An 18,795-nucleotide genomic window follows, 5' to 3' on the forward strand; every position below is an offset into this window, starting at 1 on the left:
GGGTCTTGAGATCATGCTATGTACATTACCTGGGTTGGCCGTAAATCCAGTGACAAGTGTTTTTATAAGAGCCACAACAGAGGAAAGGCCATGTGATAGACTCAGAGATTGGAGTTGTGCAATCAGAAGCCAAATAATGCCTAAAGTCACTAGAAGCTGGAAGAGGCAAAGAATGGATTTGTCTCTTAAATTCCCAGAAAGAGTGCAGCCCTGATAACTGGATTTTGTACTCCTAGCCTCCACAATTGTGGGAAAATAAATTTGTTGTAAGCCACTCTATTTTGATTAGTTTTTTACAGCAACCAAATGAAACTGATCCACACACACTCTTTAATGAAACAGAAGTCCAAACTCCTTAACATGGCTTCCAATGCCCTCCAGAAAACAACCCTTCCCTGTCTGCTTATCTCTGAAGTGAATTACAGCCAAAGTTCACTGTAAAAATTTTACTTTTAATAATCAAGTATCTTAAGGTTACATAAAAATCTGGGGATTAACAGAAAACCACAAACTGTCATTTGATTTTAACAAATATTAACATTGTTTATCCGATTTTTAAGAAAAATATTGTTTACTAAATCCTGCCACTTTTTTTGTTCTCTTACTCTACAAAGGAAACTATTTGAAATTGTTATTTAACTACTATCTTGAAATTTTTACTATAGTCCACATTTCATTTTAGTTTCACAATATTTGTATCCCAGCTAGTATTGCTCTACTTGTTTTGAAGCATTTTATAAAGGGTATCATACTGTATATTTATTTTTCTGCAAATTGCTTGAGAGTATTTTTCACTTATTTAACTATTATGATAGCAAATCTTCTATCACGTTATTTTGGACAATTGTACTGCCTTTTAAAAATGTTTTATTCCTTCCTGCCAATTTTTGTATTCACCTTTTAAAATCCAATTTACCTTCTATTTTAAAACTTATACTAATTCTTATTTTTTAAATAATTACCTCAAGATTTTAATAGGCATATGAAATTTAAAGTGAATCAATGTATTATCCTCTTCCTGAACACAAGATCCTACAACACTTTAACTCTAATTGCTCTCATTCTTCTATGCTACTTGAAATTTACTTTAGTTCCATATTGTAACACAAACTCCCCAATTAACTTTTTTTCAGTCTTGGGTTAACTCTAATGTCTACCCATTTTTTACCATTCCTTCTTGCAAACCTCCCTGCTAGAATCTTTGGCTTCTTGTACCCAGTTATCTTGCTAAACTCTTTATATAAGAATTTATTTATTTTAGGTAGACAATAAATGATAATTTAGTTCTTCCAATCCTTAATGACATTCCCTTATTCATTTAGTCTTGTTGCTTGGCAAAGATCTCCAGCATATTGTAGAGAAGAAAAAGTGGGTAATTATGTGTTATCATCAGCTGCTTGTAGCCTTATTATTATAATGTTGTATCTTATAATAATATTAAATATTATAGGAATGCCTATACTTCACCATTAGGGATAATGTTTGCTAAATGTTTAGAAGATACTCTTTATAGTCATATTTTGAATTGTTAGTTTAAAATTATATATAAATATTTAAATGTATTAAATGTTTTCTGCATCTGTAATTGTATGATCATGGTTTTTTTGTTATTTTAGATCATAATTATTTGCTTCAACTATTAACTCCTAAAAGATCCATGTTTAACATATTCCACTATTACCACATATTTAACAATTTCTGTGCCGTCTTCTGTCAGTTTTTGTTTATGTATCTTGAGGTCATGTTAGGTACAAACAGATTCAATACTATTTAGTTTTCCAATGGAATTTATTCTTTTTATCACCACTAGGATCACTTAAGGACAGGTTTGGTGGTGGTGGTGGTTTTTTAAGATTAGAATCTCATTATTTTTGCTTTACATTTATTTAAATGTAATTTTAATGTAAAGTGTAAAATTTAATATCCTCTGTCTTTTAATACATGGGTCTAAGATACTTACATTTATAAAAATTACCAATCTATGTAAATTGTTTTTCTGCCTTATATTGTGCTTTCTCTGAACATGTGTTTTTCTTGTTTTAATCCCTTTTTCTTTCCACTGTAAGATTAAAACAAGGTTTATTTATCCATTCCATCCCCACACCAAACTGGTTTGTAAATTACACACATTTCTTGTTATTTTAGAATTTTCCTTAAAGAGATATATACTTGATTTGCCAATCTAAAGCTAATATTGCTTCCCTACTATTATCTCACCAAGTCCCTTAAAACAGTAAATCCAATCATATCCCTTCTCTTCCTACAGAATAATCTTTCTGTAGTATGTTATTTTAACAATTCCTTACCAAATGTAGTTGTTTTTTAATGGCCAATGCTTGCTTTTTTTTTCATTTCTTTGCCCACAACTGCCTCTTATATCTACTTTTTCCTTATGGGTTCAATTTCTGTCTTAAGTATGTATTTTATTAATCTCTTTAGGAAAAAAGTAAACTGTCCCCAAATGTCATTTCCTCTCAGTTCTGCCAAGTTATTACTTCCCATTTTCAATGTTGATGTGACTGAAGTTTTTTCAGTCACAATTGATAATTCACTTTTACAATAATACCTTTTTGCTCAGCATGCAGTTTCATCAAAAAGTACACTCCTTTGACTCATTAAACCCTGTGAATCTGAGGAACTTCTCAAGCAGTATTTTCTATAATTTTGCCCTGCCTCCTTCTTGTTTAATTAAATATATGTGTGGCACTATCTTATTCTAACTTTGATGATCCCTCGTTTTCAATTTCTTTCTCTGTTATGAGCAAATCCTCACATTCCTCTGAGATCACCAGTTTTCTCAGTCACTTAGCATTTAACAATGACCAAGTTTTCATTTACATGATCATTTTTGTTTCTGCTTCCTTTTCTTGTTTTCTTCTGGGTCACTTAAATATTTTCTTTTCACTCCATTTTTATCTGTAGTGTTTTTGAGTATATTTTTGGTACAGTTTTCTTTTTTTAATAGTCTACTGGTGTCAATATTGTATCTGTTAAGTATAGAATCCTTCTCTCTCTTTGAGGCCCTATGACTTTTTCCTGTTTATAGTGTAACTTCCCAAATATTTCTTCCACATACACTGTGAACTACATTAGACAATGTTATAGTTTTTGCCTCAACCATCAGACATATTTAGAAAACACAAGAGGAGAAGGAAAAATGCTTTTATTCTTTTCATTTTTCTTTCTTTCTGATGTTCTAAGATTCCATCTTAAAAAAATTGCTGTTTTGAAGAACTCCTATAGCCATTCTTTAGAGTAGGTCTGCTGGTGACAAGTTGTTTTTCTTTCATACAAGAATGTCTAGACTTCCTCTTCTCTCTACTGTATGATTCCTTGAGACCTGACATTCCCAGGTAGTCTGCCTTCATTTCTCCACCTTTCAAAGTCTTCTTATGCTAGTTTCATGTCATGTTCAGGATTTTTAACTGTACTTAGCAGGAGGAAGAGAGAGAAGTGTTCTATTCCATGTTACCCAGAACTGTAAGCCCATGATTTTTCAACTTATAAGTGCTATTTGATTCAGTTCACAATTCATGCTTTTTTAATTCAATTGTTTTCCTTTATATCCCTGTAGTAATACTTTCTTGTCTCATTCAGTTTGTTATTTAAATCTCTGACGTGCTATTCCCAAGTTAACCCTTGAACAACATGGGTTTGAACGACATAGGCCACTTACCTGCGGGTTTTTTTCAAAAATATATATTGGAAGATTTTTTAGAGATTTGTGACTATTTGAAAGCATGTTCTTTTCTAGCTTACTTTACTGTTAAACTACAGTACATAATACACATAACATACAAAATATGTGTTAACTGACCTTTTGTGTTATCAAAAGGCTTCCAGTTGACAGTAGGCTATTAGTAGTTAAGTTTTTGAGGCATCAAAAATTACACATGGATTTTGACTGTGGAGATGGGGAGGGCTGTCAGTACCCCCAACCCTCCCCCCACATTATTCAAGGGTAATTTTACTTGCTTTTTTGGATGGTTATGCATTTTGTCTATTATTATAAGAACTCCTCTTCTTTAGAATTCCCAATTAGGCTCAGCCTAGAAATTCTCCTACACAGCTGCTATGTATTTGCTTTTTCCTGGCACTACAAGTACTATGACTCCTGAGACCAATTACTGTGTTCATTTCTTTGCTTCAGATTGGGGTCTATGCAAAATTGGGAGTTCTGATCTCATATGGCAGCAAGGGCACTTTGGCTTTTGGTTTCCTTATTATTTCTGACATCTGTAGTACTCTTTTCTTATGAGCCCAGATAATGTATTTAAAAGATATATATATTGCTTTTTGCTTTTTTAATCTTTTATATTTACATATTGAGCTCTTTCTCTTATCCTCTTCATACTGATCTACCTAACTCCTGTTTATCATTCAGGTTTTAATTTAAATACCACTTACATATGTATAGGTAGGGAAGCCTTTCCTTATCTAGACTACTCATATCTATAAAAACAAAACAAAAATAAAAATAAGCAATGATGGATTTTCTAACTTAGCAGTGAGAAAAATCTCACTGTGGAAACATGAATTACTTGGGAGAAAAGTACCATGTACATCTATCTCATTAAGATGCATTTTAAATAAATTTTTAACTACATAAAAACTTAGAGTGTATTTGGATTATTTTGTGTATTAATCATAATTATAAATGGTAACTCTATCCATAAGAAAATTTCACTATTAAGAGTCTTATAGTCATAGGACATTGGAATACATTTAAAAGAGTTACGTAAACACTGTTATTTTAAGTTGCAATATTGTATATCGGAAATTGTATTTTGCAACTAATTTGTGATAGCATATAATATTTTAATTTGGAAGAGGGCTAGGGAACATCCCAAATGTTCACCAATAGGGAAGGAACTGGTTGAAAAAGGCAATGATATATCCAAACAACAGAGTTCTGTATAGCTCTAAAAAACAATGAGGAATATACTATTTACTACCATGGAGTGATCTCTAAAACATGTCAATTAAAGAAAAAACAGAAATAAGGGTGAATGGTATGTTACTATTTAATGAAAGAAATGTGTACACATACACACAAATACTCATACATTTATTTGCTATCATTATTAAAAAAACCAAATAATGGAAGGATAACAATTAAAAGCCAGTAAAATGATTACTTCATAAGGAAATGTAAAGTAGTGGATGTGGTAAGAATGAAAGCTATACTTCTTTAAATATGATTAGCATCATAGAGCTGAGTTATTTCAATATACTTTCATTGGATTTGACTTTGGAACCATGTAAATATTTTATATAATTTTAAAATAAAATAAAATTTTAATGAAAAATTAAAAAGAAAGAAAGAATAGAAAATGTATACCTAGTTAGTAGTATAACACAGAGGAAAACTACTCCAAATGATTTTGCAACAAAGTAATTTGACTGAACAGCCGTAGAATAAAATAAATAGAAAAATAACTTCTAACCAGTTTTCAATAGTAGTATGTATTACTGTTAATGATGTTGGTAATATTACCCTGAGACTATTGCTTATCAAATGGGAATAAATGAGTTATTTCATACTTTATAATTTATACTCTAATTATTTCATACTCTAATTCTCAAATGTTGAGAAGTGGGATTCTCAACTTGTGACAAAAAAAATTAAAAACCTTATAGTAGTGAACTTGAAATATCAGTGTAAACTCATCATGTATTTTATCTTAAAAAACCAAATGAAAAACTCCTAATATTCCTAGTTTTGGTCCGCAGATTCACTGAAAAGGCCTAGAAACAATGACCAACCTGGCAAAATAAGCACCCCTAGCATCCTGATCATGACTTTGAAATACCATTTCCCATTCAAACAAAGGTTCCTCAGACCAGAATGTACAATATGATCCTGAAGCACCTTGGCACACCAGATCAAGAAAGTTAGAAAGACCATGAAAGGTCAACATCACAGAACCTAAAACGACGACAACCATAACCACAACCACAACACAAAGAAGTTACATTGGACAATGTCAACTTCAGTGAGGATAAGAACTATAATGATTTAGAACACACAGCATATTTATATCTATGCATTAGTGACATTGAAAATTTCTTTTAAGGGCTATTGCAACAAAAAGCCTGAAGACTGCTGTTCTAAGCTAAAGAAGAGCAAGAATCACATCTCCCTTGTTAATCAAAGAATGCTCAGAACCTATTACCCGGCAGACAACAACTGCTCAGTAGTTACTAAATGATTGGAATAGGCTTATGCGGTAAGAATTTTTCTAGTAAGTTTTATTTAGGAAAATATAAATTGAGATGCTTTTCCTATGTAAGCATCATACATTTATGCAATTCTGTATAGAATGATCTGAACAGCAATCATCCTTAAGATGTCAGTTTTAAAGCACTATTTTAAAATAGCACGTAAATATTTGTGAAGTACATCTTCCAGTATAAGACAACTAACCACTTTAAAAACGCAATTTGAGAGACTTTCACAACTTACCTCTCAAAGGGTGCTTGGACTCTTTTAATTACATGGTAAACAAGTATGTCTTTCGCCAGCATATATTTATCACTTAATGATGTTACAAGTCTTAGACATCCAATGAGCTCTAAGTAGTTAGAGCATTCATTTATTACTGAGTTTAAGTCAGTCATATTTGTCGCAGTATTTATCTGTCATGAAGAAGAAAATAAGCTCAGTTTACCTATTTATTTGTGAATAATACTTACATTTCAAATAACACTTACTACTTTATGTCCAATTCTTGAATGCATGGGGGTGGGATGAAAGTATACTAAGTATACCATTTTTCTAGAATGTCTGACAATCTAGTTTAATAAATATTGTATATTTATGCCTTCAAGAAACCTCTCAGAGTATAATGCCACTTTAATATAGGAAGTAATTTACCTAAAAGCCAATAACTGGTATAGAAGTTAGCATTAGAGAGGCAGGAGAGATGACCTGAGAGATTTCCTGAAAGAGAAAGTGCATCAGCTGAGACTCAAAAGGATAGAACTAAAGGAGTACTGCATAAGCAAAGAGATATTTGACCATTTATGCCAGACATTTTTGTATATAGCTCTTGAAGATTACACAGGGAGAAAGATAAAAATTGGAGGCAGTCAACAATCCATTTTGAATACAAAATTTCCTTGCTGTTTCTTCTTTTCAAAAAACTTTTCTCCCAGAGATTTACAGGATTCTCCATTCATTTCAGATCTCTGCTGAAATCTCAGGTTTTCCTGACTATCCTGTTCAAAACAACTAGCTTCACACTCTGTTGGAGACCAACAGCTGGGTGTCTGTTGCCTTATCCTCTCAAAGCCACCACACTGATTTTTAGCTGGACACACAGCCAGACTTTCCTTGAAGCTAGGTGTGACTATATGTTACTGAGACCTGTCCAATGGAATGTGAGTGAAATGTGCCAAACTTCCCTGCACTCTACTTCCATTTTCTCCCTTCAAAGCAAGCTTCAGCCATGTAGATGAAGAAAATATTCTGTGATTACATAACAATGAGAGGAAGGAACCCAATTCCCTGGATGACTTGGTGTATCACAACGGTACCTCTAAACAGGACCCATTTCTGCAAAGGCCAGATAGCACTTTATGCTCAGTGGGACAAATGATGACAGTCACAACTATTCAATTCTGCCACTGTAGTGTGAAAGCAGTCATAGCCACCAAACAAATGGAGGTGGCTGTTTTCAAAAAAAACTTTATTTACAGAAAGAGGCAGCAGGCCAGACGTGGCCTATGGCCAAACTGGACAACCCCTACCCTACCCTAAAATCTAAACAACCAATTTTAGAGCAATATAAGTATTTACCTTTTTTTGAGCCACTGTCTTTTTGGATCTTATTGTTACAAAAGCTAGCCTAAGCTCTAATGATACTCCAAGCATTATCTATCTCCTCTTATTCTGTTTTACTTAGCCAGGTCACTGAGGACTCCTGAGGAAGAAAGTAATGTGTTGAAAACTGCACTTTTGAAAGAATCATCCCAAATAAGAAAATTAGAATAATATCCTAATTGTTTAAGCCTAGATTAAATTTAGTTTTGTATAGTTTTACTTGTATAACACATTTTACTACATGACACGTATTATCTATTTATCTTCTGTCTCTCCTCTACAAAGTAAATTCCAAGAAGCACTTTGGTTCATTTTTCTATCGGCAGTGATAAAACAGTATGGAGCATATACAGTATTTGTTGACTAAATGAATGTATAAACATTGGATAGGAGTAGATAATAGCCACAAGGAAGAGATAGAAGACTTAAATGCCCTAATGAAGAGCTTGAACTTTTTCAACAGGCAGCCAGGTCACTGAGGACTCCTGAGGAAGAAAGTAATGTGTTGAAAACTGCACTTTTGAAAGAATCATCCCAAATAAGAAAATTAGAATAATATCCTAATTGTTTAAGCCTAGATTAAATTTAGTTTTGTATAGTAAGTACACTAGAAATAAGAATGAAAGGCTTAAGATAAGCTATTCTCAGAGACTGATGGGTTGACACCTACTGGTGAGTGGAGTATGGAAGAAAAATGATGCCTTCTCCAGAATGGCTTGGAAGTAAGAAATCTCTTGAAAAGAAAAGGAAAATCACCCAAAAAACAAATTCTGGGAAAAAATTTAGTTTTGTTTTAATGAGCTAGCAATTTCCAGATTGTTATTAAGGATATAAAAGTCCAGGGGCTCAAAAACACCGGTCTGGGTAACATTCAGAAAGGTTTTGGGTAAGAAGAAACTTACCAAATGGTATAGAATGGGCACTGTTAAGGTAACAGTGAAAAACACCTAAGTTTCAGGGGTAGGAAGAAGCAGCATTAAAAAAAAGGAACAGTCAAAAGTAAGAGGGAGTATAATATTAAAGAAAACAGTAGAGAGGAATTTGAAGACACTGGTAATTGTAGAAATCAGAGATGATGAGTTATGAAAAAAAGGCCTTTGCTTGTGGACATTCAGATACCTGGATATCAGCTATGAAACTAGCTAAGCTGGGAGAGTGGAGGTAGGAACAGAAGTCCGACTACAGGAAGTTAAGAAATGAATATGAGAGAGGATGTAGAGATAATGAAGTTAAACTAAAGTACATTTTCTGGTAAAGAGAAGAAAAGGAAAAATAAGTTAAAGAGCTAAAGGGTTAATTCAAAATACCACTTACGGATGAGGAATCGGGTGAAATAAATGAACTGTTATAATACACACTTCCATGTTGCTTACTTTGTGGTTTAAAAACTGAGGCTTAACAAGGCTAACTAACATGCTCGAGGTCATACAGCCTACAGTAATTATTTCAAACTCAAATCTGACTTCTGAGCATTTGCTTTGAATATTAAAATGTGCTGCCTAGTAATTGAGACAATGGATAGAGTAGGCTTCAGTAAGAGGGAGGTTAAGGGAAGAAAAGCTGAATGGCTTTCATTGTCTCAGTTAGTTTCCAAATCAGTAACAGTAGGCAATGATAAACTTATAGAGCATTATGAGAACTAAAGGTGAATTTGTCCATGTCCCATGTGTACTATGGGGCTCAATAGACAACTATTTTTAGAGGGGAACATTGAGTCTACCCACTGTTTCATAGAGAAGAAATTAAGCCTGGTTTTTCCACCTCTCACTCCTATCTCCCTAGATGGGGAAGGAAAAGTTTTCTGACTGGTAAGCCAAATCTTCCCCCTTCATATCCACCTGCTTTCAATAAAGTGCACTTACATTTGCTTTCTAGCATTCTACAAGAAGCCTGCCTTATACTGGCTGCATAGGAGTATACATCTATTTCTGAGGAGTGTTAGCAAGCTATTTTGACTACAGACTGAAGTCACCTTACCTAGTTGGTTTTATCAACATTAAACCTGGCATTCTGATATCTGGCTATTTAGACCTCTGTATCTACCTCTTAGCTAGCTGTGAAATCTGTGGGTAAACAGAAATACTGACACCTCTTAACTACTCCACAAAGTGTATTATTATTATTGTATTGCAGATCCATCATTTATATTCAGTATTCCTAGAATGTAGTCTCCATTTTAATAAACAGGTACATATCTTACCCTGATTATAATTTGTGCCACATCAAAATCTGAAACATCATCTATAATTGGTTGGGTATTTTCTGGTCCATAAACAAGGCAGTTAAATAAGGTTTTAGAAAAGAAACCAGGTGCAGGACCACCATGAACCAAAGAAATGGCAAGCATTTTGCCAGCTTCATAATAAAGATTCTCCTTCAGAGCTGTAAATACAGATGAAAAACATCAAATACACTTTTTTCGATTGTTAGATAACCATCGTAATAAATACGTACATAATAAGCTAAAAATAAAAATGTAAAATGATAATTCATAGAAACTAAAATTATGTATAAAGTACAAAATTCACCTAAAATATACAAAAAACATATTTTTCTGAATATAAATGACCTATTACAGAAAAACATAAATACAGAAAATATTTTTAAAAATCACCTGTAATCCTTTATCAAAATAATCAGAATGTGCACATCATATATGCTGTACTTATGTAGTACATAGTTTGACTTCTGCTTTTTTCTGCCTGTTTTGTGAACTTTTTTTTATATCATTCAAAATTACTCAAAGCTATAATTAATGCATGCATTAAGACTATTAAACAGATGTGACGCATTGTAAACTATCCCCTTATTACTGGCTACTGTGACTGAGTAACATTTTAAACTATATGTCACACAATGTTACAGTCAATATCTATTTACATGTTCTTGTTTCTGTTTCTTTAATTATTTGATTAGGATAGATCCTTATACATGGTATTTAATGGTTCAAAGATATGAACATTTTTAAAGTTGTCGATAAATCGTGCTAAATTATCTTCCAAAATGGCACAAATTAATTTCCAACAGTATATGCTACCTTACCATATCATCACAGCTCTCATTGTTTTTTAAATTGTCATTTAAAATGTTTTAGCTATTTTTCCAAGTAAAAAATCTATCATGTAAGTGCATCCTCCTTTATTTTTTCTAAAATTATTCAAAGCAATTTATTAATAAGTAACATTAACAATACCTGAATTAATAATAAAATCTCCTTAATGGATAACCTTATATACTATAGATTAGTAATTACTTTTTTTTACAGATGAAGAAACTGAGACCCAGAGAAGCTACAAAATTAATCTAAGGGTATAAAGCTATTGAAGTAGATGTGTACAAGCTGAATTCAGATTGTGTGATTGAAATTCTTGTGCTCTGCACTGTACCAAAACTGCCTTGAGTTAACATTAGATTATTTGGCGTGTTTTTTTTTTAAAGGAGTTAAAAATTAAATTATGTGTACTGTATTATTGTATATAGTACAAAAATGGTCCCTGGCAGTTTCTCAATTATTTCAATGATGCTTCATGCAACAATGGGAGATTTCTAGGGAAAATACAGGAGGAAATTCAAATAGAGTAAGTTTTCTCACTTTCTTTCGAATTTCCTATCACAGCAAAAGTGACATAAAAGCTCCTAAAAAAAAAATGCTAGAATTAACATTTTTGAGATGTGTTTTAATCACATTAATTCCTCACCAAAAGACAGGAAAGTATCATACACATAATTGTCTAAGAAAAATTCTTGAAAGCAAAAGTACATTAAAAAATCCATTACATGTGGACCAGAAAATTATGTTACAGAAATCCTGGCTTGTGAAGAAACATGCCATCTGCAAATTCCAACTATCTGAACAAGAGCTCAGATAATCATCCATCTATTTTGACTACTCTGTACAAATGAAATTTGGATGAATATGAACTATGTTTTAAGTTACACTTAATTATGGAATCACTTTAAGGAGGATATTGCTTTTAAGAAATTAAAGATATACTTTAAAAATGTTTCATTAAAAAATTTACTTTTAAAAATATCATCGCTCCTCCCCTCTTTTATGTGATCTTTTTATTAACAAAGTGAATAATATATTTTGGACACAGGTATTGAATATCAATGCTAACCAGCTATCTCTTTCTTTTAACAGGTATATTCAATATGTACAATAATAATTACCTTGAGAATTCAGAGACAAGTTCTTTGACAAGGACCCTTCAAACAACGGTGAGTTCTCAAGATGCTGCATTAAGAGACTTAGGAATTCTTGCTTTGATCCAGGATGCTCTTGTCCAAAATTATCATTTTCATTAACATATACTACTTCAATTGTGTATGAAGGATTAAAGTTTTGATTTCTGAATCCATCTAAAGCACTATTCCAGACATTTGACTTGTTGATACATAGTTTTTTGTTTTTCTTTTTAATTTGGAATCCTAAATCTACCATTATAGTTGATATATCTCTTCTAAATTTGCTGCCTTGCCTATAAAACATGAATTTAAACAGAGGTAAGTACTCTGAAGTATGTTACATGTGACACAGTAGTTACACCTCCAATAAAAAATAGAGAAAAAGATTAAAAAGAAGCTTTTCTTCCCCAACTCCCATCCAAAAGTAGACAATGGTTGTCACTGGAAACAAAGAGTTATTTGATAATCTTAGTTCTAAATTCTTGATTTTCTCTCCCCAATCTTCTACCAAATTAAAATCATCTAATGTCATAAAACGATTTGTGAGAATGTTGGTGATGATTATCTCAAATTTGACCAATTTAGTGGACTGAGGTTTAAGAGGTAAGAACCTCAAACTCACACCTTTCAGGCAAATGGCTACAACAAACACTTGCTTAACTATACCTTATTTCATATTCACTAGATCCTTTAAAAATAGAGCAAATGTAATCTGTTTACTGTATGAAAGAACTATAGTTTTAAGAGATTACACAATGTGTTTTTAATCAAAGTTCACTAACAGTAGAGCTAATATTATAAATAGGTTCATAACCCTTTACAGTAGTACTTTTTAGTCTATGCCAGCAATTCTCCAAGTGTCTTCCTATTCCAGCACAACAGCAGCATTTGGGAACTTGTTAGAAATGCAAGTTTTTGAGCCCCACAGCAGACAACAGAATGAGAACCTCTAAGAATCTGTGTCTTGACCTCTAGGAGACTGTGTGGACTAACTCAACTGTTCCCTGCCTCAGTTTCTCCATCTGTAATTAGGATATATGTATTCAAAATAATTCTGTTTGGGACCAAGTCCATGGATCATCTTTCTACATCTACTGTAAATGTTTCCCATCCTGAGACATTACAATGGCCCAGTGCAGGACAGGTTTTGCCTTTTCTTTCTTCACAAGACTCCCCTATTCCTTAACCCAGGCTGACCAGACTCTTTCGGAAGATAACCCTTCAGAAATATACCTTCTTGTAGAAGATTGGCTCCTTGCTACTGCCTAGAATGGTATGCTGACACTATTCTTCTAGAGTATAATGGCATGTTAAAGCAAGAGCAAGGAATCAAACTTCCCTGGTATTACATCTTTGGAACCCCAAATATTAAAACTATTTAAAGCTAATGTGAACATCTTTTTGGATATGAAAAATATTATAAAAATATGCATAACTAATTTTTGGCTAAAACAAGTCATATTCTTGAACAGCAATTCTTCAATTCTTGAACAGTACTTTACATTGCACTTCTATATGCAAGTCTAATTATCAAATAGTTTCAAAAGCATTTTCTTTTCCTTCTTCAAAGCTTTAACTTGATACTTTTAATGAAAAAGTACTTCATCATGCTTAGATACTAATGTTACTTTTGTTTATTTTTTCCCTATTGGCTACAGCAAACCTCTTATAAACTTTTTTTCAAAAAGCTACATATACTTAAAAAATCCTAACTTCAGCTGAACAAAATACCTGACACAGTATAATGATGTAATTCTTGTCTTATTTAGATGTTTATGATTTTGAAAGTTACCTGTTCTGCTGTTTGATGGAAATAGGAGTTAATATGGTAATACTTGTAAAGTATGCTTTAAACAGGAATTAACATTTAGACCTGACATTGCCAACAAATATATTAAACAAGCAAATGCTTACAAAACAAAAAATACACCATTTCTATGTTAAATATGAGTCCTTTCTTTCAACAAAGTAATATGGTATGCTTGATATTTTAATTTCCTGTCTTACTCTATAATCAAATAGCATTTAAGCTCATTTTCCAGATAGGTATTTTTTACACTACCTTGAAAATGACCTGTAATAAAAAATGTTTTACATAATGACTAAGTACACAATAACTAAAATGTATTTCATATACATTTTTTTTCTATTTGCCATATAATCTGTTAAATTTATATTCCATTCTATCCTGTTTCCTTTTCTTTTTTCTTAATGCTGCTTGCATTGATTTCATGTTCAAATGTTCGGTGCTGCACTCTGAAACACTCTTCCAGACTACTGTAAGAACAGCTAATATTCTAAGTGTATATAGCCATTTCCTATTGTAATTTTCTCAAGATGGAGAATCCAATTCCAAATACACACCTCAGCAGATCTTTATGCTGGGTTCCAGGTGACTGTCTGGGTAATTTGGGTGATGATTCTTCCAACAAGCAATCAGTTATTCCCCCATTATTAGCATTGGGTAATGTACGTTTTTTGGCTTTTTGGAAATCTGCAGATTTAAAACCCAATGTTAGCATAATAGAGATAGGGGGAGAAACTTTTTAATAATATCCACTTGAATACAAACATCTTTATTCAAAATTACAAATTATTACCTGAATTGTAGAGGATACCTCTACATTCCGAACATTCCCAATTTTGTTCCCATGATCGTAGTGAGGAACAGGCTACATGTGTTCCGCTAGAACCACAACACTGACAGCGCTTTATTTCCCATTTGCTGAGGACCATAAAGAGAAGCAGATGTTTACATTTTGGTATTAACTTAGTCTAATTCCAACACCAGCACTGTCATATACCTCACTGTCTGAGCCTCACACACACAATCAACCCTTTCACCAAAGGAGGAAAAACAGATTACCTACTTTGATACTGAATTACTTTTTCTTGAAGTAGTTTTCTTTTATTTCATTTATTATTTTCCTCCTCTAAATATTCTCCAGTTAAAAAACCTAAGCTAAATATCATCATGTACACATAAAAGCACAAAGAATATAAACATCAGAAAGAATATGATTAAGAAGGAAAAAATTGTCTTATATTTGCAGATGGTTATGCTCATAGGGAGACTGTTATGTCAAATGTGTCTGATATGGAAGAATGATTTTGTAAATATACCATGATACCTAAAATACATTTCCCATTCAATGTGAGGAATTATTTCCCACAATAAACTTGCTTAGACACCTCAGGTATGGTGCAGCTCAACAGGATCCATATTTATTACCTGGCCTATTTCCATATGCTCTCTCATTTCCCATCACTGCCGCTTTTCCCTACTGTGTTGTGTGATGTGTGCTACCCCATATTCACATTTTCTGTATCGGTGTGGGTGTCTGGTTATGAGTACACTCTCTCTGTCCAGAACTGGATATACTCCTCAAGTATGTGGATATGTGGGTGATCAGAGAGGTAAGATATCCCCCCTTCTGGGAGGTGTGGGTGAGTCTCTCTGCACAGGTGTTTGTCCTGTGTGTATCCCGTTCTTTCCCAGATAGTTCTGCCAACTGACAATGAAGACAGAGATGACAGCTAACATGAGTGCTTTTTATACACTAGGCCCAGTTCTCACTCTTTACATGAAAAGTTTAATCCTCACAATTTTAGAAGGTAGGGAAAAACCAAGGTTACCTCCATTTTAAAGAAAAGAAAAACAAGGCACAGAGGGGTAAACAACTTGCCCAATCAAATTCACACTACTAGTACATCTCAGAGTGAGGCTTTAAACCCAGTTTACCTGGCTTCAGATTCATGTTCCTGAACACACCATACCACCTTTCAGCAAAACTGCCTTCTTATTATATTACTAGGATGAGAGGGACTGAGATCACAAAGAAAGCATTCAGATAGCTCTTACTGACTGCAAAGAATTTTAGTCTAATGGCAAAGACGAATTTAAATAATGTTAATTATACTGTAACAAGCACAATGAAAGGAAACCCCAGCTCAGAATGGGGAATAAGGAATGGTTAAGAGCTGCTTAGGGAAAACGTTCCAAAGCCTTCAAGACCTCAGCTGAGTCTTCACAAATAGCTTACTTAGCAAAATCACTTTCCCTAAGAAACAAGGTTCCCATTATTTGCTCTGTACTTTAAGTTTTAGCTTGCCATGTTAAGTAAGGTTGTATAACTGGGATAAAAACTACTGAAATCTCCTACATAAATTTCAACAAAACTGGATAGTACTTTTTATTCTGCATCTTAAAGAATGAAGATACCCTTGATTTCTAGTATCTAGCACTGTATAGTGTCCATAGAAGGCACAAAATGACAGTTGATTAAGATTATCTCTGACATTACAAAAGAGTAATCAATAAATTTCAAATACTAAACCCTTTTTACAGTGATCAAAAAAACACTGCTAAGACTATCTAGTTAACTTCTAGAATAGTGCCATCCAATAGAAATACAATCAAATCATACATTAATTTAAACTTTTCTAGTAACCAGGCTTAAAATGGTAAAAGAAACAGGTGAAATGAATTTGAGTATTTAAAAAATGTTATCATCTTGTTCAACATGTAATCAATGAAAAACTGTTCACAAGCAATCTTAAGTTCTTTTTTTTCTTGCTTTTATGGGCTAAATTGTTCCCTTCCCCGAATTTATACATTCAAGTCCTCACACCCAGTATCTCACAATGTGGCTGAATCTAGAGATAGGGCCTTTAAAGAGATAATTAAGATAAAATGAGGTCATATGGCCCTAATACAATATGACTAATGCCCTTATAAGGAAAGATTAGGACACATACAAAGGAACATTCAGGGGAGGACATAGCTAAAAGGGAGCCATGTGCAAGCCAAGGAGAGAGGCTGCAGAAGAAACCAAACCTGTCAAATCCTTTTTCTTGAACTTCTAGCCCCTGGGATTGTGAGAAAGCAAATTTTTGTTGTTTAAGCCACCCTATTTGTGGTATTTTGTTATGGCGACCCTAAGAAGGTAAGACATACTAAGACTGAGTCACTGTTTGTTTTAGACTTATAATACCTCTCAATAGCCACATCGCAAGTGCTCAGTAGCCACATGTGGCTAGTGGCCACCATACAGGACAGTGGAGTTAACAGAAAATAGAGCCTCATGAAAATACACCACAGAAATAAGTTACAACTACACTGACTACAGTAATTTCTCTGTAAATAGATTTAAGTATACATTTAGTAAGTACACCTTAGACAAGTATACACTTCAAACATCCTAACAGCAAAACTACATTTTATCAACTAGAAAACCTACTTTCTCAACCAAAAGCTTATTAAATTAGGACATTAAATAGAACTGAACTTCCTGATATACCTATCAGGTGCATTATACTCTCGCCCTTCTTTGCAACGACATCTTCGGACATCACAGCGCTCATAGTGCTGCAAAAGCTCTTGATAAGCATTCTCCTCTAATTCCCAAGATGCATCTCTGTAAATGAAGCAAGATATAAAATAGTTTAACTTAAAATGTTACATAAAAAGACTAATAATCTGAAAATAAAACTTTTCATATACTTAGGAACAAGGATGAAACTTGTTCTTTTTGGGATTAATCATTCTCTTCAAGATACAAATCCATTAGTGTCATTTTATCCTATAGCTAGTCTTACAGTGAACTTCAAATGCTAAATGAAAAATTAAGCAGAAATGTTCTAAAATTTACATTTCTCATATTTCGTGTCCAATTTTTAATTTCAAGTCTAGTACCATTATTACTGGATTACTCATTTTTAAGTATCAAGAAATTCCTTCTCATACATTTTAAATCATATCGTGATTCTGTTAGATAATTTATATGTATCATTTTGAAGCCCATTATATTTATATATAAATCAATTAATATTCTACACAGCTGAGGTGTTTTTTATTAAGACACTATAAATCAACTATTGAGAAATTTAAGTCACAGTCCTTGCTCTGATGAATGAGTAATTTAGGGAGGAGGAGGAGGACAGGAGGTGGCAGGGATGGCTTTACATTTTCTGTTTGAAATGGCTACTTGTCCATGATCACTTAATCAGACATAAATGACATAATCTCCACTGTTATTAAACTCTGCATTTAAAACATCTTTTACTCAGGAGGCAAATGTTACTCACTTTTCAGGAATATGAATTCCCATTCTCAACATCTCTTTCTGAAATATATCACTATTATTGCATATTGTGCACCTAAAGAAAAACACTCCTGCATTTATTGCTTGAACCTATAGTACAAAATAGAAAATCTTTTGTTAACAATTTAACAGGTTTCAGGGTATGAATCATATGGGTAACAGAACATGTGCTATTTTTCACTTATATACTATGAAATATATTCTGAAAAAACATTTTCTATGCTAGTGGTTCTCAAATTTTGGTAAGCTAAGTCATCCCAATGTTGATCTTTTTTCCTGATATATATATATATATTTAAAAAGTGAGTTAATGAATAGACTGTTCTTAGCTTTCTATCACCTATATTTCTTAACTTTGTTACCTAATGTCATTTCAGTTCCTGACGGACACTTAGGTTGCTTCCATAACTTGGCTATTGTAAATAATGGTGTGATAAACATGGGTACATATGTCTTTTTTGAATCTGTGATCCTGTTTTCTTAGGGTAAATACGTAGGAGTGGAATTCCTGGGTCAAATGGTATTTCTATTTTTAGTTTATTGAGGAACCTCCATACTGCTTTCCACAATTGCTGAATTACATTCCTACCAGCAGCCTACAAGGGTTCCCTTTTCTCAGCATCCTCGCCAGCATTTGTTGTCATCTGTCTTTTGGATGTCGGCCATCCTAACTGCTGT

At 33.1% G+C, this 18,795-nt stretch overlaps 1 protein-coding gene across 5 annotated transcripts in view; it reads right to left on the bottom strand.

The window, feature by feature from the left end:
- Positions 1 to 18,795, bottom strand: part of G2E3 (G2/M-phase specific E3 ubiquitin protein ligase) — a 62,544-nt gene that overhangs the window by 3,539 nt on the left and 40,210 nt on the right. For 3 of the 5 annotated variants that reach the window (XM_036881362.2, XM_057488522.1, XM_036881363.2), the window contains 7 exons: positions 18,101 to 18,207; positions 17,314 to 17,430; positions 14,614 to 14,738; positions 14,378 to 14,507; positions 11,999 to 12,306; positions 10,026 to 10,207; positions 6,467 to 6,639 (listed from right to left, as the gene is read on the bottom strand). In XM_036881362.2, the coding sequence (XP_036737257.1) occupies positions 6,467 to 6,639; positions 10,026 to 10,207; positions 11,999 to 12,306; positions 14,378 to 14,507; positions 14,614 to 14,738; positions 17,314 to 17,430; positions 18,101 to 18,207 (1,142 nt within the window). Of the gene's footprint in view, positions 1 to 163; positions 3,431 to 6,466; positions 6,640 to 10,025; positions 10,208 to 11,998; positions 12,307 to 14,377; positions 14,508 to 14,613; positions 14,739 to 17,313; positions 17,431 to 18,100; positions 18,208 to 18,795 lie in introns of those variants that run through there. The other 2 variants (XM_036881365.2, XM_036881364.2) reach the window with 2 other exon arrangements.

Source organism: Manis pentadactyla, chromosome 11 (assembly GCF_030020395.1).
Source record: "Manis pentadactyla isolate mManPen7 chromosome 11, mManPen7.hap1, whole genome shotgun sequence".
Lineage (NCBI taxonomy): Eukaryota > Metazoa > Chordata > Mammalia > Pholidota > Manidae > Manis > Manis pentadactyla.